Source organism: Salvelinus namaycush, chromosome 1 (genome assembly GCF_016432855.1).
Source record: "Salvelinus namaycush isolate Seneca chromosome 1, SaNama_1.0, whole genome shotgun sequence".
Lineage (NCBI taxonomy): Eukaryota > Metazoa > Chordata > Actinopteri > Salmoniformes > Salmonidae > Salvelinus > Salvelinus namaycush.
In genome coordinates this window covers 64,322,459-64,345,676 of record NC_052307.1, presented here as the reverse complement: position 1 = coordinate 64,345,676, position 23,218 = coordinate 64,322,459, and the positions used below count along the sequence as shown (strand labels likewise).

At 44.4% G+C, this 23,218-nt stretch overlaps 2 protein-coding genes across 3 annotated transcripts in view; one reads left to right on the top strand and one right to left on the bottom strand.

Annotated features, from left to right (window-relative positions):
- Positions 1-298: 298 nt before the first annotated feature.
- Positions 299-2,856, top strand: ccnb2 (cyclin B2). Its single transcript, XM_038992708.1, has 8 exons — positions 299-454; positions 832-948; positions 1,050-1,313; positions 1,411-1,569; positions 1,646-1,882; positions 2,072-2,212; positions 2,349-2,459; positions 2,581-2,856. The coding sequence occupies exons 1-8, from the start codon at positions 428-430 to the stop codon at positions 2,695-2,697; spliced, it is 1,173 nt and encodes a 390-aa protein (XP_038848636.1). The 5' UTR covers positions 299-427; the 3' UTR covers positions 2,698-2,856.
- Positions 2,857-3,361: 505 nt separating this feature from the next.
- Positions 3,362-23,218, bottom strand: part of LOC120047158 (unconventional myosin-Ie-like) — a 54,795-nt gene continuing 34,938 nt past the window's right edge. The window contains exons 6-29 of one of the 2 annotated variants that reach the window (XM_038992693.1): positions 22,668-22,757; positions 21,666-21,797; positions 21,031-21,165; positions 20,650-20,782; positions 19,244-19,440; positions 19,055-19,135; positions 18,202-18,288; positions 17,992-18,078; positions 16,916-17,083; positions 16,220-16,305; positions 15,007-15,088; positions 14,492-14,598; positions 13,694-13,792; positions 12,676-12,820; positions 10,223-10,337; positions 9,877-10,046; positions 9,639-9,784; positions 7,939-8,085; positions 7,556-7,713; positions 7,351-7,440; positions 7,043-7,256; positions 6,632-6,667; positions 5,128-5,297; positions 3,362-4,959 (exon numbers count right to left, since the gene is read on the bottom strand). In XM_038992693.1, the coding sequence (XP_038848621.1) occupies positions 4,883-4,959; positions 5,128-5,297; positions 6,632-6,667; positions 7,043-7,256; positions 7,351-7,440; positions 7,556-7,713; positions 7,939-8,085; positions 9,639-9,784; positions 9,877-10,046; positions 10,223-10,337; positions 12,676-12,820; positions 13,694-13,792; positions 14,492-14,598; positions 15,007-15,088; positions 16,220-16,305; positions 16,916-17,083; positions 17,992-18,078; positions 18,202-18,288; positions 19,055-19,135; positions 19,244-19,440; positions 20,650-20,782; positions 21,031-21,165; positions 21,666-21,797; positions 22,668-22,757 (2,952 nt within the window). In that variant the 3' untranslated portion in view covers positions 3,362-4,882. The remainder of the gene's footprint in view (positions 4,960-5,127; positions 5,298-6,631; positions 6,668-7,042; positions 7,257-7,350; positions 7,441-7,555; positions 7,714-7,938; positions 8,086-9,638; positions 9,785-9,876; positions 10,047-10,222; positions 10,338-12,675; positions 12,821-13,693; positions 13,793-14,491; positions 14,599-15,006; positions 15,089-16,219; positions 16,306-16,915; positions 17,084-17,991; positions 18,079-18,201; positions 18,289-19,054; positions 19,136-19,243; positions 19,441-20,649; positions 20,783-21,030; positions 21,166-21,665; positions 21,798-22,667; positions 22,758-23,218) is intronic. The other variant, XM_038992699.1, reaches the window with a different exon arrangement.

Here is a 23,218-nt window from a genome sequence, read left to right as displayed (position 1 = left end):
CTACCAACAAAAAAGCTGTTAGAATTATAAGTGTATGTATGTCCCTTAAGGTCCTTGTGTAATGTGATATTGTACCCCCTCGCCCAATTGTCCTTTGTATCTTATTTATGTAAACTTGTGTTCCCCCGTGTACTTTCTGTATTGATTTGTTGTTGGAAAAAAAGAGGAAAAGAAATGAGATCCGTTCTGATTGTGCGACGTCATTCGTGGTTTCTCTTTGGCAACCAATGAAAGAGGTGCATTCTATGAAGCGGTATCCAATTAGAATCAACAGAGCGGTATTTGAATGACTGTGGAATTGTTCGTTGAGACTTGTTTACTTGGGCCTTGTGTCTGTGGAGATAGCGAGCAAATAACAGAACTAAAAGCGGCGTTTTGCACATTATAGCTGGCTGTCTAACTGCCGTGTTTTTAACAAAGTGTGAAGATGTCGTCATTAGAAGTTCGTGCTGCGGTGAGTTTTTACAATATGGACTAGCTAATTTGTTTGTGTGCATGTTACTCACAGCTAACGTTACTTGTGTTTGTTAAAGTAATACGGCTTGCGTAGTTTTCTGCTTTCAGCTTGCTATTTTTTGTTTAACTAGCCAAGTTATCTAGTAGTTAAACAACTACAATGCCTAAAATTGAGTTATTTAACCTGCCTGAACATCTAGTTAGGTAAGTTACCTAGTGTAATGTGGCACGGTTAAATTGAACGTTTTGTCATTAACTGACGACGTTAGTAGGCAATTTCTTTGCTGTGTTAGCTAGCAAGCGATGCCAAACTTTTTGATTAGTTATAATTTGTGTTCACATGGTTGGTTTGACGGGTCATTTTGTCTTAAACAGTTAAGGAACGCAGACAACCCAGCACTAATGGGAAAAGCAAACGTAGCTGGAGTAAGAAGGGCTGTGCTTGGAGAGTTGTCCAACTTTCCTAATGCCAGCAAAGCGGTGCTGTCCAAGGTATGTTGTCTTGCACGGTAATATTTGGTCCATTGTCTGTCTGATTTCACTAGTTACTCACCCAGATCGTTCTCAAACATGCCTCTCTATACTTTATACAGAAGACTGTTGCTGCTAAGGCTTCAACCAAACAATCTATGAACCAAAAAGACCAGCCAGCAGCTGTTCGGCCTCAACGTTCCCCAGTGCCTCAAGTTCCTCAGTCTGGAGAGTCTGCTAACGTGTCCATGAAAGAAGAGGAATTGTGTCAGGCGTTCTCAGTAGCTCTACTTGCTGTAGAAGACATTGACGAAGGGGATTCAGACATGCCACAACTGTGCTCTGAATATATAAAGGACATCTATGGATATTTGCAGCGCCTTGAGGTAACTTGTGCTTTCTCTCTAGGCTAACATGGTGCTGACTCGTTAAATATTTTGTACTGGTCTCACTGTCTATCTTGATGTCTTCCTCTCTCAACAGACCCAGCAGTCTGTCCGGCCCAAGTACATGAATGGCTATGAGATCAATGGACGCATGCGCGCTCTCCTGATTGACTGGCTGATTCAGGTGCATTCCAGGTTCCAGCTACTGCAGGAGACTCTTTATTTGACTGTGGCCATCCTAGATCGCTTTCTTCAGGTAAGCCTCGTTTAAAAAAAAAGGTTAGAATTGTATATCCCTTTGTTCACTTTTTTTATAACCCCTCTCTATCAAGGTGCAAACTATCGGCCGCAAGAAGCTCCAGCTGGTTGGCGTGACTGCCATGTTGTTGGCATCCAAGTATGAAGAGATGTATTCCCCGGAGATTGGAGATTTCGTTTACATCACAGACAATGCATTCACCAAGGCCCATATTCGGGAGATGGAACAGCTGATTCTGCAGAGTCTGAACTTTGAGCTTGGACGGCCTCTACCCCTACACTTCCTCAGGAGAGCCTCCAAGGCTGGCAATGTAGGTTATTCAATGACATGTATGTTTTCATAGTTTTTCCTTTACTGGTGTAGTTTTTGAAATTGCCTATCAACATGAACTGCAATTATTTAATTGTTAGAGGTGGAAAAGCAATCAACAACCGACGGGTTACCAGAAGGTTACATTATTACTTGCATGCAGTGACTTAACCAGTGGTTGTGTTTTCAGGCTGATGTTGAGAAGCACACACTAGCCAAATACCTCATGGAACTGACCCTCCTTGACTATGACATGGTGCACTACCATCCTTCTGAGATTGCTGCTGCAGCCTTGTGCCTCTCCCAGCTGCTGCTTGATGAGCTCAACTGGGTAAGCTGCTCTCCTGGCAATTATTGGGATGTTTATGGGATGTGTCCACTCAGATTATCATAGATTACATTCAAACTGATTTGGTGCTAGCAACATATGGTCAATTCTTTTACTATTGGTTATGCTTCTTGTGCAGACTCCAACGCAGGAGCATTACTCTACCTATAATGAGAACCACCTCAAGCCAATCATACAGCACATCGCCAAAAATGTTGTCTCTGTCAATGAAGGGCGAACAAAGCTTCAGGTAAGTTGTCTGAGCTTGACCTTGCTCTAGTGATTTTAATCTTAAACCATTGGATTTGGGTAATATGATTACATGCCAGATCTTGGAAAGAACCATAACCATTGACTAACTTGTGTTCCAGGCTGTCAAGAATAAGTATGCAAGCAGCAGGCTAATGAGGATCAGCCTCATCCCTCAGCTGAAGTCTGCAGTTGTAAATGACATGGCTGCTGCTCTGCTCCCAGAACATAAACCATGATGTCATGTGATTACGGACTGATTCTTAATCTGCTGCACTTTATTTTTTAACTAGTTTTTTGTCTTTAAGAATCTATTGTGAGAGCCTTTTTAGACTGCTGCTTTTAAGTACGTGTAAATATTTAAATTTGTACAAATAAAAGTTTTGAACCATCTTAAATATTGTCTAGATGCATTTTGAGTGTATGCTTAAACATAGCTGTGTATCCATTATTTGGTAAGTCAATGTTGAATAGTCATTAAAATCCAAAGCCACACCCTAGTTTAAATTTTATTCTTAATGGAGTATCAAAGAGTGAAACACCACCTGTAGTCAAAGTGTTAACACTCCAAATGTGAACAGGAGTATAATGCATTTCATACACAACTAATAGTTGTGCTACAATAACGTTATGGGCCAGCCATTTCATTAAGACATGTAACTTTACCTCTACCATAATTACTGTATTTCATTTAAAGTTTATTGACTATACTGTAGGGTTTTACAGCCCTGCGTTCCTGAACAAACAGCTGCACCTTTCATCAAGCTACCCTGGGATGTTGCAGTTAACATGTAGTCTCGCCAACGCTTATTGACCAACTGGTAAAGCTACAAACATCTAGGACCAAGCTATGGGGAAGTAGTATTTCCTGTCCAGCTAGGGCAGGATGAGAAAGAGGCCGGGTTGAGCGTGCAAAAATCACTAACGTCTTTAATTGCATGAAAAGCACAGTAACTACATTAGTACATGTTAAGACTCATTTGCCATAATGCACAAATGTATTTTCCACCATACAGGACCACAACTATGCCTGTAAAAATATATATATATTAGGGCTCTATTCAATCCATAGTGCTGAAGATCTGCTGCAGCGCAATTAGACTACATTCACGGTAAACGCTTCAATCGGAAATTATATTTTTAACACGGCTCTTCCAAGCTACTTCCGTGATATGGATTGAAACCAGCCCTTAATGATTTTCATAAATGGAGAATGCGAAACCAGCAAGAAAACGAGGTCAATGGAATTCTTTGCTTTCACCTGAAAGAACAACCCCCCCGTCTAATGACCCATACTGTGCACAAATGTAATAAAAGCAGAATTGAGTAGAAAATACAATTTAAATTAAGTGAAATTTAACACAGTATTGACATAATTCCTAAATGTCAAGATATACATACAGTATACCTAGAATTGTAGCGTTATGTAAACAAATTATTCTCCAGTAACTAGGCCCATCTCTAGTTTGGCAACCTTTCAAAATATCCAAGAATTACTAGTTGTGGCAGAAGTGACCAGTCTGTCCAAGTTAATACCTGTAGCTACTGATAAAGTGCTTATAAACCACAGAGTACAGTACACTGTGGCCCAAGAGTTCTAGGGATATCACTCGCGTTTTGGAAATAAGAGCAGGGGATTCCTGAAGACTTACCTATTGAAAGTTACACTGCATTTCCTTTTCCCACAAGTGATTGCATTTGTTTAGCTGACCAATAACAATTGGCAATGTTTTGAGCACTTGGTTATCAAACCCATTTGATCATTGTTTTTTCTGGTGAAATGCATTGCCGAAGTTATAAAATCACAGTGCAATGAACTATTAAAATGTCCATTTTATGTAAATGTCTTGTCAACATATTTTTATAGCCAATACATCTAAATTCAGCTTAGCAGCACAAATCCCCTTTCAGATAATTGTTTAAACAGACAGTGGCTTCTTGGAAACAACCCAGAATTCATTTTAAAACCCTTTCATTTCCAAAATGAGAAATATGAAAAATGTAATTACAACCTGGTTCCACATATCATGCATATCATTTATATGCATCCACAATATCACCTTATAACCATAGCGAAGTGAAAAAGATAGGGAGGGAGAATGTAGAAAGCTATATAAATACAATAAATATTTGTTCAGTGCTCACAGGGATTGTGTAGCGATTTGCCCCTGGACAATAAAGTATTGCCCTCAGATCCTCATAAAAATAGAACTTCATTGCAAGCCTGACACTCGTCTGTCCAGAATAACAGGAAGTTACATCCAGAAGAAGGCTACAATACAGGAGTGGTGGAAAAAAATGTTGGTTTCTCTCTTCTCTCACAAAATCTCTGTTTTGTTTGGTAGCTCTATCTCCTCCCTTCAGTCAGTAGAGGTGTGTACTTCTCTCCTGGTGATTGACAGTCAGCTGTTATTCATGCAGCGCCTAGATCTTGCTGACGTAGTTGTTGGGGAACAGGCCTTGCTTTGCCCGTAGCCTCCCCGTCCACCAGCCAGAAGCATCTGATCAAGAAAGAAGACTTTGCTTACAATGGGACTAAAGTCCAAAGTGTTAAATTTTTTAAAAGTGTGAAAGCGTTAAAGTGCAAATGTTTTATGCACCCCCCACCAAACAAAATCCAATAATTTTCCCTTTGTGCGATGATGTGATTTCTGCCTCCTATGTATTACCTTCCTTGATGATGTCGATGACGTCGTCTGCATTGAAGCTGAGCTCATCTGTGTCCTGAGCATCATAGGCATAAAGGGCTCTGCACTGGGGCACCTGGGGCTTGGGTTTGGGGGCAGGTTTGGGTCGCCCCCCTCCTGGTGGTGGTCTACTGACCGACTGTCTTTGGACACTGAGGAATAAAGAGAAAGACAACAGGAGCGAGCCTTAGATATCAAAGAAAAGTCTCCTATCCTTCATTAGTGTGACACTATTCTACTGGCTGACTAGAACACTACAGTCAGTCATTAGGAAAGCTGGTGATTGTGTGGCTTTAGCAAAGGATGTGAAGTTATCAATATTGGGATGAAAGAACATACCATGTGAGTTTGTGTGGTAGTTATTATTGGATTGGTTTGTGCTTACTCCATTGTTTCTTTCAAAGACACCTGACTAAATAGAATTTGATATGCACAGTTCCACCACAAGATGGCGAGCCATCCCATATATTTGTCTCAGTACAACTATGTACAACACTATTGGTGCCTTTCCAATTAGGATTTACCCCAGTGTTTTACCCAGAAGGCTCTTTTCTGTTTCCATTTACGCGGGCCGGCACCCGTGTCTCACTGGGCCATGGCTCCGGCGGACCTGCTCTGACTTGGAGCCGAGGCAAGACCCTGGGTACTTTTCAGCTGGTACTTACAGTACATAACAATGTCTAACAGTGAACTTTAACACCTTCTCATAAAGCAACAGTTTTGAAAGATGCAAAGATGGTTGATTATGCGCACCACAAGTCTTTAGTGTCATACTAAAGACTAGTTATTGTGGAAACACAACACTAGAGCTCACGTTAGCATAAAACACTGGTAACCCCATGGTGTGGGGGTAAGTCTCATTGGAAATCACCACATGGTATTATGGAGTGTAAAACACTGGAAAGTTATTTGTAAATACAGTGAATTAACTTGAGAAGGCTAGAGATGAAAAATGAAAAAAACACACACAACCCCTTCACGAAGTCAACCAATAAGCGAACTATCACACCAAAGGAATCACCAATAAAAAAGTAATGTCTTGCTTCCCCAAGATATGTATCCAGGATATCTCAAAACCATTGAGACGTACCCAATGGAGGTTTTCCATGTTAACTGACACCAGACCCGATTTTGGGAGAAAAAAGCAAGCCCAGTAATTTGCAAGCAGTGGGATCTAGCGATATTATATGACAATAGATTCCATATCAGGAATCCATATCATGCCTTTGAAGGTATAATTCTGGAGCAAAATAACTCTTCAACAACAGAATGATTGACAGCATGTTACTGGGCTCCGACTTTTTCCAGTAGTTTCATCCAATCAGATGATAGGTTTTGCCTTCTGTTAGAGAGATGTCTACAAGCAAGAAGGAGAGCATCTAGCTACAGGAGAGCCAGGGAGAGATATACACATCATGCCAGTGAGCTGCGCCTGGCTTGGCTAAGGCCTGAACCATCACCCAACACACCGCAAACACTGACTCACATTCCTCCATTCGAAGCTGTCCAGGCGCCTCCGTTACTATAAAGGAATACATCATCCAAGTTACAGCAGGACTCTGTGTGTGTGTGTGTGTGTGTGTGTGTGTGTGTGTGTGTGTGTGTGTGTGTGTGTGTGTGTGTGTGTGTGTGTGTGTGTGTGTGTGTGTGTGTGTGTGTGTGTGTGTGTGTGTGTGTGTGTGTGTGTGTGTGTGTGTGTGTGTGTGCGCACTGAAACAACACTGCACCATACTGACACAAACACACCCTCATACACACCATGTTACACACCATACTCATCCTCAGTATTTACATGTTTTTGTAAGAGCAAACATATCTGTATAGTAAGTCATTATAGTTATCAGTCCTTAGAGCTCTGTATTGGGAGGTAATCAGGGCTGTTGGTGCCAGTACTCACCCTGCCGCCCCCTGGTCAGGGACCTTCAAACAGTCCAGGTTTGGCTGGTTGGGCTTAGGATGGTTGCTGCCTCTCTCCTTCAGAATGACGTTGTTGGGCAGGAAGGGGCGGGACCCATTGCCTGTTGACGGAGGCCTCTGATTGGAATGCTGTGAGGTGTTCCTCTGATTGGCCATGTGGTTGGTGTTTTTCGGACCACCATTCTGATGGGAAACTGTGACAAAGAGGAAGATGGTTGTCATCAAGTGTTGCTAACTGCTTTATTATGTACAGGGGTGAGGGCCTACATCAGCTAATGATTATTCTACCTGGAGGCCCAGGGGCAGCCCGTGTGGGAGTGTTCTGATGGGTTCTGGACACGCTGGAGCGACTCTGAGTGAAGCTCTTCTTGGTGGGACCTACAAAGGGGACTCTAAGTCAGTAAACAGCATGTTTCAGACAACACTAAGAAAACACCATGTCGATTGAATCCTGATGTGGAGGGATGGTACACACTACTCCTGTAATACTCACGTGTGTTCTTGGGCAGACCGGCTCCAATGCTGACCTGCAGCGTCTTACTGGAGGGCTTTGTGACAGCCACGTCCCCCTGGCCCTGGACAAACATCACCTGTCTGGAGCCGCCTCCACTCAGGAAACCCCAGTTCTCCTTCTTCAGCTTCAGCTCCAGTCTGAGAGACAGAGCAGAGAGATCTCCCTTACAACCACTGACTCAAACCATCCACTGGAAACTGCCAGAGAAATGTCATCCGTTATCTCAGTACCAAATCAAAAGCAGTATTTCCAGAACAACCCCAGAGTATTGTAAATAATGTTGACCAAAGCTTTGTCTACTTCCACTCCACCCATATATCCCATTGTCTGTTTAAAGGCATGTTTGTGTTTACAGCACGTACGTGGTGCCAAACTTGAGCGGCAGCTTCCTCTGGGTCCTCTCCTCGAACCTGCGGGCCAGCAGGCTGATGAACTCGGTCTTAAAGGTGCACTCCAGCAGGCTGTCATACTCCTGCTCATGCAGAATCAGCAGGTCGTCCTGCATCGTGCTGAGGGACAGACCAATCAGTTGGGACTGGGGAGCAACTTTGTGACATGCACTGTAATGTGACAGATATTAATTAAGTTTGATTTGAAGTTTGAACTGATATGTTGGAGGAGAGCGATTGTGAATTCGACATTCGATTCTATTGTCACAAAACATAGTACATCTGCATGTAAACGCCAAACGCTCCAGATGAATTATTTTATTTTACCAGGCAGGTCAATTAAGAACAAATTCTTATTTACGATGACAGCCATTTGTTTTGTTGAAGTCACCAGTAAAGACAAATAATACTGACAGCATCAGCCCAGAGGTCAGGTCAGGTCAATTATTACAACCCACATTACTTCATGACCCACTAAGCTTGACATTTGCATATAACCAGCGAGAAACAACGCAGCAGGTAACTAAGGAGAAAGGGAAACCTGTTCCTGCAACTCACACAGCGATGCACTGTTTCCCCCCAATGAACTAAAGTCTTCTCCAATGAGCTTTTTACAATGCCTGCTTTCCCTCCCAGCACCACCTGGTTCATATTACCCACAACCCCCCACTCAATCACACAGACTCAAAAGCCACGTCTGTGCCTCTACAAAGTCTTCTACAATGTCATGTGCAACATTCAAACAGATATAGAAGTACTGAACAACAAGCTATATGATAATACAAGTCCTACAGTTACACTCATAATCTAGTTGAGTGTTAAACACGGCTTTGACCAGTCAAGTTCTTGTTCTTTCTTTTTTCCTCACTGGTTATATGCAAATGTAAAGCTTAGTGGGTCACAGAGTAATGTGGGTCGTAATAATTGACCTGACCTGACCTCTGGGCTGATGCTGTCAGTATTATTTGTCTTTACTGGTGACTTTAACAAAACAAAATGGCCATCATTGTAAATAAGAATTTCTTCTTAATTGACCTGCCTGGTAAAATAAAGGCAGAATAAAATAATTACTCTGAAGCGTACTATGTAGTTGTGTTGAGAATGTGTATTCAAATAGCCTTTACACACCCACACACACAGGAGCAGACATATACAAGAGGTTTGAATCTCGTCCATGTTTGCAATACCCCATGTGTGACATGTAAAGGAACATGGGGACTTGAGTGATCGTACATCCAGACTTTGTAGCTTTTACATTTCTGCAGATAGCTGTAGCTTAACATGGTGGGTTTCTGTGAGCTGACAGAACAATCTCATGTGTAATGGGGGGCTGATTCCTGAGCTGTTTATCAAGTTTCTTATTGAGACCCAGTGAGTAGTATCTTTTGTACTTGAAAATACAGAAACCCTGATACCATGAATGTACAAGCGTTTGGATGACATCACTGACAAGACCAATAGTCTCTATGTACAGTACATTGTGCATCTATTTGTGACAGCTGGTGAAAAGTGTTGCACTTTAACTAGCTGACTTTGCGAGGCCTTGAGTCTGCTGGTCCTGTGTGTTCTTACTGCCTAAGGGGAATAAACACTAAACAGTCAGTATGGGACTAGGCAGACCCTGCCAGCCTCTCCTGGCGCCTAGGACCTGGGTCATAATATCTGGGTCTTACCTGAGAGACACAGCCAGGATCTTCTCCACATCAATCCGCCTCTTCAGTACCTCGGTCACCTGACCTTTCTCAGGGCCCTGCTTCACCTTTTCTCTCCCAATCAGGTACATACACTTCGGGGTCAGGATCAAGTCTCTCTTAATGCCCTGGAAACACATATGGACAGAGAGGAGACAAATGGTCATTGGACTAACAATATCAGAAACAAGCAGAGAATTCTGCTGCTCAAGACACCCACTTTGAAGCGACGGTCGTATTTTGTGACTTTGTCAGCGAAGTCAATCTTTTCCCTCTTGGCCAGGAACTGTCGTAGCTCAGGCCTGTCGTCCATACCCAGGTAGTCCCCTACAAAGTTCCTGTTGAGGCTGTGTCTCCTCCGATCCTTCCTGTTCACCAGCAGGTCAGAGGCTGGGGACGGACACACAGGGACAGGCAGTCAGACAAGAATGCATACATACAGTCTCAATTCAGTTCATTTTCAGAAGCATTAGACCAGAACCTTGATACTATTTGACATCTAAGTTGTAATATTAGTCATGATGATTAGGCTATTTAGTTTTTTTCAAAACATGATTGTCACTCACCTTCCTCCCTCATCTGAACGTACTTCTTGCGGGCCACATACTTGCGCCAGGCTTTCTGGATGGCCCTGGCATGGCTGTCAAACTTACGTTCCCTTGTCTCCTCCAACAGGAAGAGCTGTAGAGAGAGGCACAGATATGAAAACATTTATACCTGAACAACCTGTGACAGCAAAACATACTGGGCATACCTCAGTGTAGACACACCCAAATACAATGACAGGGATGACTGTACAGACATATTGTTAATGCCTGAAGAAATCTGAATATACAAACACAATTCCAAGTTGTCAGGTTTTTTTCAGATTCCTATGAGTATATAATAGCATAACACTATAATGTTCTCTCCAAAGCGAAAGGTGGACTGTTTGGAACCTGAAACGAGCATTGCCTAATACGCTATTTTCTCCAATGTCCAGACCCATGCGCCCAGATAGTAACAGTACTATGGGTGGGTCTGCCATCAAGTCCTAAGCCCACCCTGGCTCAGCTACCTCCCTCTCATTTCCTGATGGCCCCCCAGACACCCAGCATCAAATCTCCCCACCCCTGTCCCAGACTAAACATCATGCCCAATCACACGTGCCCAATGCAGCCCTGGCACTCCCACACCCCTGTAACAGGCCACACAGGCTCGGTCATGTCCTATCACTTTACATCAAATTACCCTTTAGTTACTAAACACATTCAAACTAGATCTGAATGTCAAATCAAATCCAAGTTTATTGGTGACATGCACACACTCCTCAACGCTCATCAACAATGTAGTAAATAACAATATCGATCAAAAGTGTTAAGTTTAAGAATAAAAAAAAATAAAAACAAGTATGAGTAGTTCATAAGTAAGTTCATAATAGAACAAAATGTATGATTGATTTAACGAAATTAATGTTTTATACATGTTAAAATAAAATGGGGGGGGCCTCCCGGGTGGCGCAGTGGTCTAGGGCACTGCATCGCAGTGCTAGCTCGCCACCAGAGACTCTGGGTTCGCGCCCAGGCTCTGTCGCAGCCGGCCGCGACCGGGAGGTCCGTGGGGCGACGCACAATTGGCCTAGCGTCGTCCGGGTTAGGGAGGGTTTGCCGGTAGGGATATCCTTGTGTCATCGCGCATCTGTGACTCCTGTGGCGGGCCAGGTGCAGTGCGTGCTAACCAAGGTAGCCAGGTGCACGGTGTTTCCTCCGACACATTGGTGCAGCTGGCTTCCGGGTTGGAGGCGCGCTGTGTTAAGAAGCAGTGCGGCTTGGTTGGGTTGTGTTTCGGAGGACGCATGGCTTTCGACCTTCGTCTCTCCCAAGCCCGTACGGGAGTTGTAGCGATGAGACAAGATAGTAATTACTAACAATTGGATACCACGAAATTGGGGAGAAAAGGGGGTAAAATTTTAAAAAATAAAATAAAATGGGGGAAAAAAACAATGTGAGGATAAGAATAACTATGAAAGGAAGGAGATGACTGTTAAAGAGACTGTGGAGCCAGTGTTTTGGCTGGGAGTGTGTTTAAGCCATCCAGACCTTTAACTCTGAGCAGCACCTGACAGTGTCACACCTCTGACAGTGTCTCACAGGGCTAACCATTAGCACCTTGTGAGACAGTCTACTCTGAAGAGAGAGTGATTCTACTCTTGGCATGGACTCAAACTATGTCATCTAATAGCATGAAGAGAAAAAAAATGCTTTAGCCATGAACTAATGACTTTGTGTCAGCGTCTTATCAGAGGGAGGTTTGTTTTGAGAAGTCTGGCAGCTGGGTAATCGCAGGGTCCGCCCCTGTGGGATATTTGTGTTTCATAATCACACCTCAGTCGCATGGGCTCAGGAGGGCAATGTGGGGGAAGGGGAACTTGGCAGTCTGCTGCTGGAATCACACAAGGCCTGATTCAGGACTATGTAATGTATCTTCATGTATGTGTGTACAGATGTCAATAAGTGATCTCACGGGCTAGCCACAAGCACGGCTTTCATTGGAGCAGTGGGGAAAAGTGCAGTTACGGTGGAAAAAACACCCTCCAATGTCCCACCACCTCCTTGACCACAGACTCGCACTGGTGTAGGAGTTCCAGTGTAGTGTTGACTCAACAGCTCTGACGTGGGCACCAGAGCTGGGTCTAACCCCCTCCTTCCTGCTCCCCAATCACAGATATACTGACATGTTCCTGAATACTACAATCTTTTATGGTGTTCAGTCTAAAAACTCTTGAGTCTTGGATTTCTCTCCCTGACAACAGAATTATTGCATGCCAACGCACATATCAACAACACCATGGCAGCCTGTAGCCTATGAGAGATCTAATTATACGCCTGTTCTAACCTGTTAGAAGAACGTTAGGTAGGTGGCATTTTCATTGGATGAAGGCAGGTTGGTGGTACAGAGAGGTGTGGTCTAAATGTATGTAGGCAGGTCAGAGAGGGGTGGTCTAAATGTATGTAGGCAGGTCAGAGAGGGGTGGTCTTACCGACTCAGGTGCTTTGATGAAGACCTTTGTGTGTCCAAGCTGGAACTGGTCCTGGTCCATGTTGACTGCACGTAGGAGATGAAGAACACCCTGCTTCTCATCTCCACGCCATGTAGGCCACGACTCCTTAGTCAGGATGGCATACCTGAGGAACATAATGAGGGGGAGAGAGAGATAATTAGATGAAGACAAAGAGGAGAGAGGGAGATTGAGAGAAAAATCCACAACCAAACCCTCATTTAGAATTTTGGACATGTTGTTGCAGCATTTGCGCGGGATTAAGTGAGTGAGCAATGTAAGGCCTATGCCAGGTGTAAAGGAGCGGTATACTCTTGCTATCTCTGTCCTATATGATGCAAGGGTGAAGAAAGAGGTCTGGGGCCATTAAGAAAATACATTCACCACAAGTCTAATACAATAACCAAACTCTAAACTCAGCCGTGCTTTTTCACAATGACTCTTATATAGTATGTGTATGAAACAGTAAAGCCTACAACAGAAGCCCTGAGCTCTCCCTGTGTTCTATAGCAGTGGTTCTCATCAGGAGGCTCAGCACACAGCCTGTTCCTTCGAGCCTGCCAACCAGAACATTAGCAAAGTGAGCACTTCCTGATTGCCTGCAAATGCCGACCCTGTGTCCTTTTCCTGAGAGAGATGAGAGAGAGACCGCCTTACCCTGTACTGCCGACTGGGATAGGAGCGTACAAAACCAACCACTGTCATTCTGGGAGGACAGGGCAGATCGTATCACACGAAAGTGACTCATACATATATATATTCTTAATTCCATTCCTTTACTTAGATTTGTGTGTATTGGGTATATGTTGTGAAATTGTTAGATATTACTTGTTAGATATTGCTGCACTGTCAGAACTAGAAGCACAAGCATTTCGCTACACCCACAATAACATCTGCTAAACACGTGTATGTGACCAATACAATTTGATTTGATTTACACTGAAAGTGTAGAATTCATTCATTCCTTTATGCCACTCTCCCCCAGAAGGAAGGGCCTTACCTGTTGAGGAACTTCCTGAAGAGTCTGCGGTAGGCATAGCCAGCGCGCCTCACCCTGATGTTCTCCTTCAGGCCCAGGTACTCCACTTGGTGCTTTACCCTGAAGAAAGAAGAGAGAAAGGGGAATACAGGGTCAGTCTGGCTGGGATGTATGAAGAAGGTTGGTCAGATGCCTCAACCAACCCTTCACCACAAAGATATAGCAGTGAAGACGTTCATCTGTCAGCATCTACCTCCATTTCTAAAGTAAATCTAAATAGATCAATTATATTTTATAATGAACCTCATGGTGGGGCTATAAAATAATTTATATTTTCCAACACTAAGGATACTGTAAGGAACTAAAGAATCTCTTTATGCACCCAGGCTTCCTGTGAAAACAGCAGTTCCGGTGCTAATTAGGCAGTCCAGCCTGAGCCCGAGCCCAGCTCACTGCTGCTCACAAAAGGAAGGCCATTAGGCCCAAACAACACAGCACCCTGCATCAGTACATCTCGTACCCAGCCAGGGAAGAAAGAGCGGGAAGGAAAAACAGAGGGAGTTAGTGTAAGAGTGTCTCAGAGACTTCCTCCATCACGCAGTCTTAAAGAGGCCAGAACAGGGAAATACAATACCAGTGAGTGATTCACCAAGCAGACCTAACAACATTGAGTTGAGTAATGGGATATCCTGCTCAATATCAATTGGCAATCTCCAGAACGGACTGTAAATGATGTAATAAAAAACGGTTTAGTTTGACACACATTTCAAAGACTATGTATTTTGCTGTTCCCTGACATTTCAGTGTTCAAACACTCACCGGCTCTCCTCCCAGTCCTTGGGCTTCTTGGTCTCGTTGGGTTTGATGCAGCGGATGTAGTGAGGGGTGCACTTCATCAGCGTCTGGACCAGGTCATTCGCTTGTTTCTGAACGGAGAAGGAGGAGGAAGAAGAGGAGGAGGGAGAGGATGAAGAATAGTTTGTGTTTAAAACATACCAACTGTATCTACATGTTGTTGTTGAATCACTGTTTGTACTCCAAGCTGTAGTGTTCAGGGACACAGCACCGACGAGACTGATTACAAGGTGGTATCTTTGTGCTTGAAAGATACTGATGGGTGTCAGAGAGAGAACCTGAACCCTGATTAAAGCTGTCATCGCTAGAACACAGCGACGACACTAAAACAACACTGGAGTGAATGAGCTTTTCATCCGCAAGCTCTGGATTTGCACCTGACAGAGAGTGATAAGGTCAGGTAGGCGCGTGGCCCATAGATACACCCATGTCACTGATGTACGGCGTACAAACACACGTCTCATAGCTGCTCAACACACCTTGATTTTACTGCCCGCTGTCGTCGGCCGGCCTTTCTTTTCGGCGTTGAGGTTATCTGGAAACAGGGCCCTGATGAAAGCTCTGTAGAGGAGAACCAGGGTGTAATAAGGACTGATAGACAACATTGGCAACGTATATAGAAGACCAGGCTAAGACTGTTCTCCACTTTAGTTTTCTTAGAAGCAGCAAACTCAGGTCTGTGGAATCTCTGAGCTGGCTGCCAGTGACTCAGCTCACATTGTTGTTTAGCTTCAGGGAACTGAGCTGAAGTTTGAATAACTGTGGTTTTTAGCTGCTCTCCTGCCAAACTGTGACTTTTACATCCTCAAAAATTTGAATTTTTATTGCACTGTGACTGGAAAGTTATACCAGCAAATATGGTATTTTATTTATACTCATTCCTTTTAATCATGCTACACTCAGAATGTCCTCACTCACAACATGGTCTCTAAACCCATGATGGATGTGTGCTGGTCAGAATGTAGCACATAGTTGCCAGCATTCCAGAACCTCAAGAACAGTTCTGATCTCAACATTTCTGTTTATCACTTGAAGTGCTCAAAGTGCTCATTTTGCAGTCCTCAAATAAACCTGTTGTAAATAACAACAAGGTTCAAGTTCAAGAAATCTACTGCTTAAGGAATTATTTATTTGTTGTTGACCAACATACTAGTCAAGTAAAAACAAATACAGGGACTGTCAGGACACAGAATGTGCAAACGTTTACACATGAGGGCTACCATCTTTCCCTGCATGAGTATTTGTCTGGTCTTAAACTTTTTAATCAAGGCCATGTGGACATAAGGGAGGATCAGTGGGCTTTGTGTGTGCAGATGGACCAGCAGCACACTAACAATGTCCAGCTGACTATAATGATATTTTCTTTCTTCTCTTAGCAGGCCTGCTGCGCTAAGGAATGAGGCTCCTTTCCCTCCACACATTTGTGTCTGTGTGTCTATAAGTGTGTGTGTGTGGGGGTGGGGGGGGGGGGGGGGGGGTCTGAGATCACGTATCTGAATTGGGTTTTGGGGTCTTGGCATGGCCCACCGTGCAGGGCCCCCTGCAGGCTACACACAAAAGGGCTTTAGAGGCTGTGGAGGCTGTTTGCACAGATGGCCACTGGTGGCTCAAAGGAGGCCCAGGAACCGGTCTCAGAAAGAACAGCTAGCTGCATATGCTCTCTAATGCTTGCATAAGTGATGAGTGACTTACATTTCACTGCTTTGCATCAACTCGATGAGGTCACTGAAGAGGACGTCACGGTTCCTCTCACAGAAGCCCTCTGCGTCGTAGGACACCTGGAGGAGAGATGTTAGAGGGTTAGTGACGATCATAGCACACAGTTAACCCATTCAGATAGCAGTTAGTACCCTCTGCTCAGTCCAGGTGCACTATCAAAATTAACAGAGAATGTTAAGAGCAACAACAAAGAATTCATTGACAAAAGAGAAACGATTGACGACAGGTTCTCTGCAAGACCACCAATGTTGCATTTTTAAGCTTGCTTCCCAACTACAGCTTCATATACATAGAGTGTGTATAGATCATTGGTATAGCCACTATAGTCTGGGCTGGTACTGTAGGAATGTTCTAAGCCATGATGACTTAGGACCAGAACCCCTCCAAGCCATTATGACATGGTTCATTAGGACTTGTGGCATGCAGAGTGTACCAGGCTGAGACCCAAACACATCTGAAGCACACAGCACAAACCATGAGAATGAAAGGGTGAGAAAAATGGAGAAAGAGTGAGAAAAGGACTGGAAAAAGAGAAAGAGATGACATGAGAAGAAGAAAGAGCACAACAGTGTGAAAGACAGAATGAGAGAAAGATAGGGAGAGAGACGAGAGATGAGAGGAGAGAGGGATAAGGAGAGGAGAAGAGAGGTATACTGCAGTGTTGCAGACCTTGCCAGCGTAGTGGTGGATGATGAAACCTTGGTTCCAGCTGTTGAAGTGTTCATGGGAGTTGATGGCCACCCTCAGCTTCTGCAGCATGGTCTGGTCTGCCCCCTCGCCCACCGCGTGCATGGTGGCACACACGTCATCCAGGATGCTCATGATGCCAGGGGGGTTCTGGGAGGAGAACCAAAGAGATGAGCAGAGAGAATAACCTCAGCCACGACACATCAGATCTAAAACATTAACATATCCCCCATGACCATCTTGATTATAACTGACAATGCCAACTTTCTCCACACACTAGACACTCTTTCTGAATTCCACATAAATACATGTAATGTCAATGTCATGGATAGACTAAAGTGATAAACATGGGTTACAGTATTCGTTGTGTACTCCACCAGCTCAAAGCATAACAGCAGAGCCAATTTACAATTAGCTACCGCGTTGCATCCCAGAACATCACACATCCACACACTGAATGATGTCATCACAACACACACACACACACAGCTGCTACCCTATCTGGCTCCACGCTGTGTCCATGGACACGGCGGCCAGTGGCCTTAACTAGGGACAGTAGTTGCAGTGTCTCTGGCTCTTTAGTTGTGGCAAAGTCACAAACAGAGAACACAGGTTTCTGTCACTAGTGTAAATGAAGCTCTGGTAAAGTTGCCAGTCACAGATGTAGCCAACTGGGCTTGGTCTAAAACAGAGGAGTCAGAGACTGGACACAGACTCCCTGCTTGGCTGCCTCAGATCTCAGCTTGTTTAAGGGTCGCCCTTGTTGTGGATTTCATGGATTAAGCCTCTCAGCGGGACGGATAAATCAAATTAAGAGGCAAGTCGGCACGTTTGAGGATGTTAGACTGCCGGTCATGGGAAGAGTGGGGAGGCTTCAGTGGCCCTACTGTGACTCAATTGGCAGAGTGTTTGCTCTTATTTGGAGCATTAAGATGGCAGGCATAACAAACTACAGATCTATCTAAAGTAGTTTCACAACTGTTTCCTGTTATCCCATTTATATATGTGACTTCAAGGTATGCATTAAATTAATAGTGGGCACTGGGGACTCTGCTTACCAGTTTGCTCTCAATGAGATCGCAGACAATCTTGTTGTTAAAGTATTCAATAGGAGTCCACCGGATGCCTTCTTGTACATACTCCTCCTAGAGAGAGAGGGGGGAGGAGAGTGATTGGTCTGACGATGATTCTCTACTTAAACATGAGACAAGTAGCTTCTGCTGGTGAAAAGGTGTGAGAACAATGAGTGAAAAAGCCCAAAACATTACCTGCTCAGCTTTAAGTGTGAGCTCAATGAAGATCTGCTGCAGTTTCTCATTCACAAAGTTGATGCAGAACTGCTCAAAGCCATTTTTCTACACAGAAAGAGATGGTGTGTTAGTGATAAACCAGAGAGGCTGTGAGAGTGAAGTCATCCGTATGGACACAGAGAGCTGGGGAACTCCTCTGGGCTTCCTGAATGGGCCCTGTTTATGAGACGAGGATATCTACCAGTCAGCCTGGCATGGCTGGAGGAAAACATCTCCACAATACTTTACACCACAATAGACCTGGGACCTGAGACTAATGTTTTATCTAAAGAAACCCAATATATCCCATCTCAGGTCGTCTGAGCACTAACACAGGAGGTTTATTTTCTCTGTGCTTTGTTTAGTAATAGGCCTGTGTATTAACATAAGGACTGTGGACGGACCCAACCACTGTTTAGATAACAGTTGTATGCTATCTAAACTTACAGCTTTACATTAGCTCATGTTAGGTATCAGAGGACAGGTACATCATGGTTTGAGACTGTAGCCACGCTACGACACTGAAGCTGTCCCGTTTCATTATTTAATCAAGGCCAGTCCTTTTTGGGGGGCATCAGTGAGACCCCCAATAATGCAACCCAAACAAACAGCTAATCAGATTAGAAAGGTCCATTAAAGAATGCTGTCCCAATCAAGAGATGGGACATAATCCAGACACTTTACAAAATCGGTCTGATCCTCTGTCTTTAAGCTGTTTAACTACCCAAACTTTACTATGATTACTGAGATGTAGTGACCATGTATCACCTTCTGCTATGATTTCCATATGTAAATCACAAAACATAAAAGGGAAAATCTACAGAAAACTTACTTGGAATATTTCAAATCCATAGATATCCAACACGCCAATATTAAATTCTTGATGAACCTTCACAATGGCTTTGTTGATGGACTGAAACAGAAAGCAAATGCTTTGTTACATTTGGCCATTTATGAAGGGAGAGGACCGGGTATTATTCTAAAGGTCAACAGGTCATGGAGAAGGAGTGTCCATTCATACCTCTACTAGGAAGTCAAAAACACGTGAGTGCAGGGCCTTGGACAGGGCGTCCCGTGTGTAACACGCCTGCTCCACATTCAGTGTCACATCGATGGACTCCATAGAACTGCCCCACTTGCTGTCCATCTTCCTGCTGGTCAACTTCTCCTTCAGCCGCTTCTGGTCAATCCCCAGCAGAAAAGCAGGGAAGGCCAGGACTGCAGAGAGAGAGACGAGAGAGAATGAAGAAAGAGACAGACAGATGTGTGGCACACACTCTCCTCATGAAACAAAACACCAGTACATTCTGAATACGTTGGATCTAACTAAATAAAGGGTTCAACAACAAAACGGGATGCAATCAAGTCTGGTGATGACTCATTGCTCCCTCCTCCCTGCCACAGCCACAACAACTGGGTTCTCCTAGCAGAGGCCTGAGCATTCGGAGGGCCATTAGGACTCTCCTGAGAGCCCCTCCCTGCCTCATTACACTGAGTCACTTCCCCCAGAAGGAAACTGATCTCAGTCTCTGGATCTGACGGTGTCTGAGAATGCATCAGACGGATCAAATAGCCCCCGTTTGGGAAATGAGGGTGTGACTGACTGTACTCCATACCACAGCACAGGCCAAGTCTATCCTCAGGACCATGCTGCATCTCCTATTGTAGCCTGCCAATGCACTCTCCCTCAAAGAGGATATAGATAGTATCAATGACGAGCAGCCAGTTCATCTATACCCAAAATAATGATCCATACCAGTCTGATGGATGGTTAGAGGTTTATATGTACAGTACAAGGGAGTGTTCTTTCTAGTGGATCTGAGGCAGGGATTTGTTTGGCTGAGCGTGAGCAGATGTTTATGCAGACTTGTGTTGGTGTGGTTTTATATGGGGAACCAGGGGTCTTGATATGTGAAACACATTGCAGTCAGACTGGAAGTGATATAGGGGGGAAGAGGAAACGCAGAGACTCTACACAACGCCGCTTTGTACCCTGGATAACCAGAGGGGATACATTGCATCATTCAGCCTGGATGGGTGGCTGTGAGGTGGGCAAGGAAGTAGAGGAGGGTGGGAGGGAGGAAGGGGAAGAGAGGGGCGGGGGAAGAGTAGGAGTGGGGCAGGAAGAGGCTGCGTTTCTCTGAGTAATTTTAGTCTGTGATGTAATGTGCCCAGACCTTGAAAATTGTTTTTTATTTTCTCTGGTAATTCAGCGTGGCCTGGAGCTTGGCTGCAGCCCTGCATTAACACAATGAAGCTTTGGGGAGTGAAGAGACAGAGACAGTCTAACTGCATTTCAACCTGACCATTTTCTCCCTTCCCACACCCTGTTGACTCCCCTCACAGATGTGAAAGGACTGGATTGGTGCAAGCAACAAGCTCTACCTAGCCCTCTACATAAACAAAGTTACAAGGGTTGGTACGTACACTCCTCGCTCTCAACGGCGGCGTAGTTCCCTGCTTCCCTGAAGTTGATGTTCCCAAGGTGCAGGACTCCGGCTACAATCTGCAGCACCAGCCCACGGTCCTCCCCTGAGATGCCAATCACCTCCATGGCATGCTGGTAGAGGACAGAGACAGAACAGGAGACATGAACCCAGGGATGAAACGTGTGTTTACTTACTGCTGTGGTACCTAAACCATGTCCTCTAATTACTCCTGTTGTGGTTTCACTGGTAAAACAAAAACAGGTGGAGTACAGGGTACAAAATGAAAACAACAGAGGAGAATGGAAGACAGACGGAGAAGAAGAGAAAGAAAGGCAGAGAGAGAGAGAGAATCGTCACAATGGAAAGAAAGTAAACGTACCATAGTTTCCTGAAAATCGCTTTTGTCGTTGATGTCATCCACTTTGTAGGATCCAGACTGATTGAGGTAATTGTAGTAATCTAGGCTTGTGATTCCGAGGCTGCTCTTCTGTTCTCCAGTGGCTCCCTCTATCAACTGCACAAACAGAAGACAGTGTTAGATGATTACACTTCTGTTAAGTAAGAACCTGTATATAGTAATTCTAGACTCAAAGGTCTACAGGAGCTTTCAACCTGTGAACTCACATTGTCTTTCCTCACATTTCTACATGTCAGACGTCTTTTAGACAGGCAGCACCATATACACATGCTCATTAAGTGATCAGCACCACACGTTTTACACCCAATTTAGAGTCATATGCTTTATTCTCCTTTCATGTGTCAAGAAAGTTGCATCATGGGTGTTTGACCGCTGCCTCTCTTCCAGAGACCTCAAGTGGTACACAGTGAGAACAACCTGACCTGCTTTCAGGAGCCAAATGGCACTTGTTACTGTTAGTGTCCTGAATGCTGAATTTCACTCATGGACACTGTGAGCCAATTCCTGTACACATTTCCCCAGTTCTAAAATGTCCATAAACACTCTTATTAAACAGGAAAATGATAAAAACACACCATGTTACTGGAGTCCCTCACCTGATAGAATATATGGAAGCTCCTCTCTCCAGGATTCCTCATGACGACGCGCGATTTCTCCAACAGGAAGTTGGAGATTTTCCCTCCATCTGGCTCGCCGCCGGAGCTGAACTGGATCTCAAAGTATTTCCCCTGAAGGAGGAGAGTGTGGCGCTTTAGTATCAGCGCAGGCCTCGCTTAAGCTAAAACCCAGACCTCTCCGAGCAGGAAATAACAACCATCACATGAGTTGTACTTTGGGTGCACACCTGCAACCCAGTGGTATGTGTGTACTAAAGTTTAACCCCTTTCTCTCGCTCTCTCCCTCGCCCTTTCCCTCTTTCCTCCAGACAGGTCTGTCCTCTGTAATGTCTATCCCATTCCCAGCCAGTCTGAAGCCCCAAAGTGCACTGAGACACTGAGACACTATTCCTACAGGGAGACTTCCTCAACCATTTCTCAGACCATGTGTCAAACCTCATTTACTTTTCCCAAACTAAACCAGGAAAACTAAGAACAGAGACAGTACTGCCTTGTCTGTCAACCTGAATACAATACTTACCACTAAGCTCTGTTGTGAATGCTGTAAGTAGATAAACTGGCTTTAGAGGGCACTAAAGACTGCCTTTAAAACCTCTTTCCAAGCTAACTAACTGTCTTTAAAGTATAGTATGTGTTTTTCTATGTGCATCTTTACTGGCAGTGGAGTGCCCACTCTTTCTGGACAGTGTGTCCCCACAGCCCTGGTTAACCAGGCCACACGAGGCTAGCAGCCCCAGCCAAGAGGAGACAGGAGAAGGCAGTAACACAGCTTATAAAAAGAGGAGCACACTGTAATTCACTATCTCCTTTTTTTCTCTTCTCTATTTTCACTGGACGTCCTTGTGTTTGCTTTGGTTCCGGAAACGACCGCAAAGCACCTTCAAATCATTCCAGGGCAGAACACAGTGCCAACCATATGATGTTAGGCGCCCCCATTCCGCTAATAAAAAAAAGAGATTTGGAAAGACGTGGGACCCTTACAAATCTGCTGGAGTTGTTGTTCCTCACTGTCTTGGCGTTCCCGAAGGCCTCCAGGAGGGGGTTGGACTGGAGGATGATGTCTTTGACGTGCTGTGAGGGAGCAGACAGACAGTAGGCTCGTTTTAGTGTGACAGGTAGGGTATAGAGGCAGTGGGTAGGGAGAGACTACTACACTCTGCAGTTATCCACATCCCTGCTGGCAGATCAACATGCACCGTCACCGTCTTCCACCGTCGCTCCGCTCTCATAGCGTCTGGAGCACATTATCTTTCCCATGAGCCATCTGCATATCAGGAGCCCATGAGTTTTAAATCAGCACAGCATCGTGGAGACCAAACTATTATTCTCTCTATTATTGAATAATTAAGTGGAGTGGTAGCATTTCTTGGAATCCTTTTGCGTCCCTGAACTATTGTCCTCTATGAAGAAAAAAAACTTTAGTGGCATGGCGGTTCTAGTGTAACAGCTTTTTGTACTTACCCCAGGGCTCAGTTAAACCTTACATATTTATGTAACTAATCAAACCGCTCTGTGAGAGCCACGTGAGACTT

Excerpts from the sequence above, each read along its gene's own strand:
- ccnb2 (XM_038992708.1), top strand. The coding sequence starts at position 428 with ATGTCGTCATTAGAAGTTCGTGCTGCG. Across the intron at positions 1,570-1,645 it reads TCCTAGATCGCTTTCTTCAG|GTGCAAACTATCGGCCGCAA; the intron begins GTAAGCCTCGTT and ends CTCTCTATCAAG. Across the intron at positions 1,883-2,071 it reads GAGCCTCCAAGGCTGGCAAT|GCTGATGTTGAGAAGCACAC; the intron begins GTAGGTTATTCA and ends TTGTGTTTTCAG.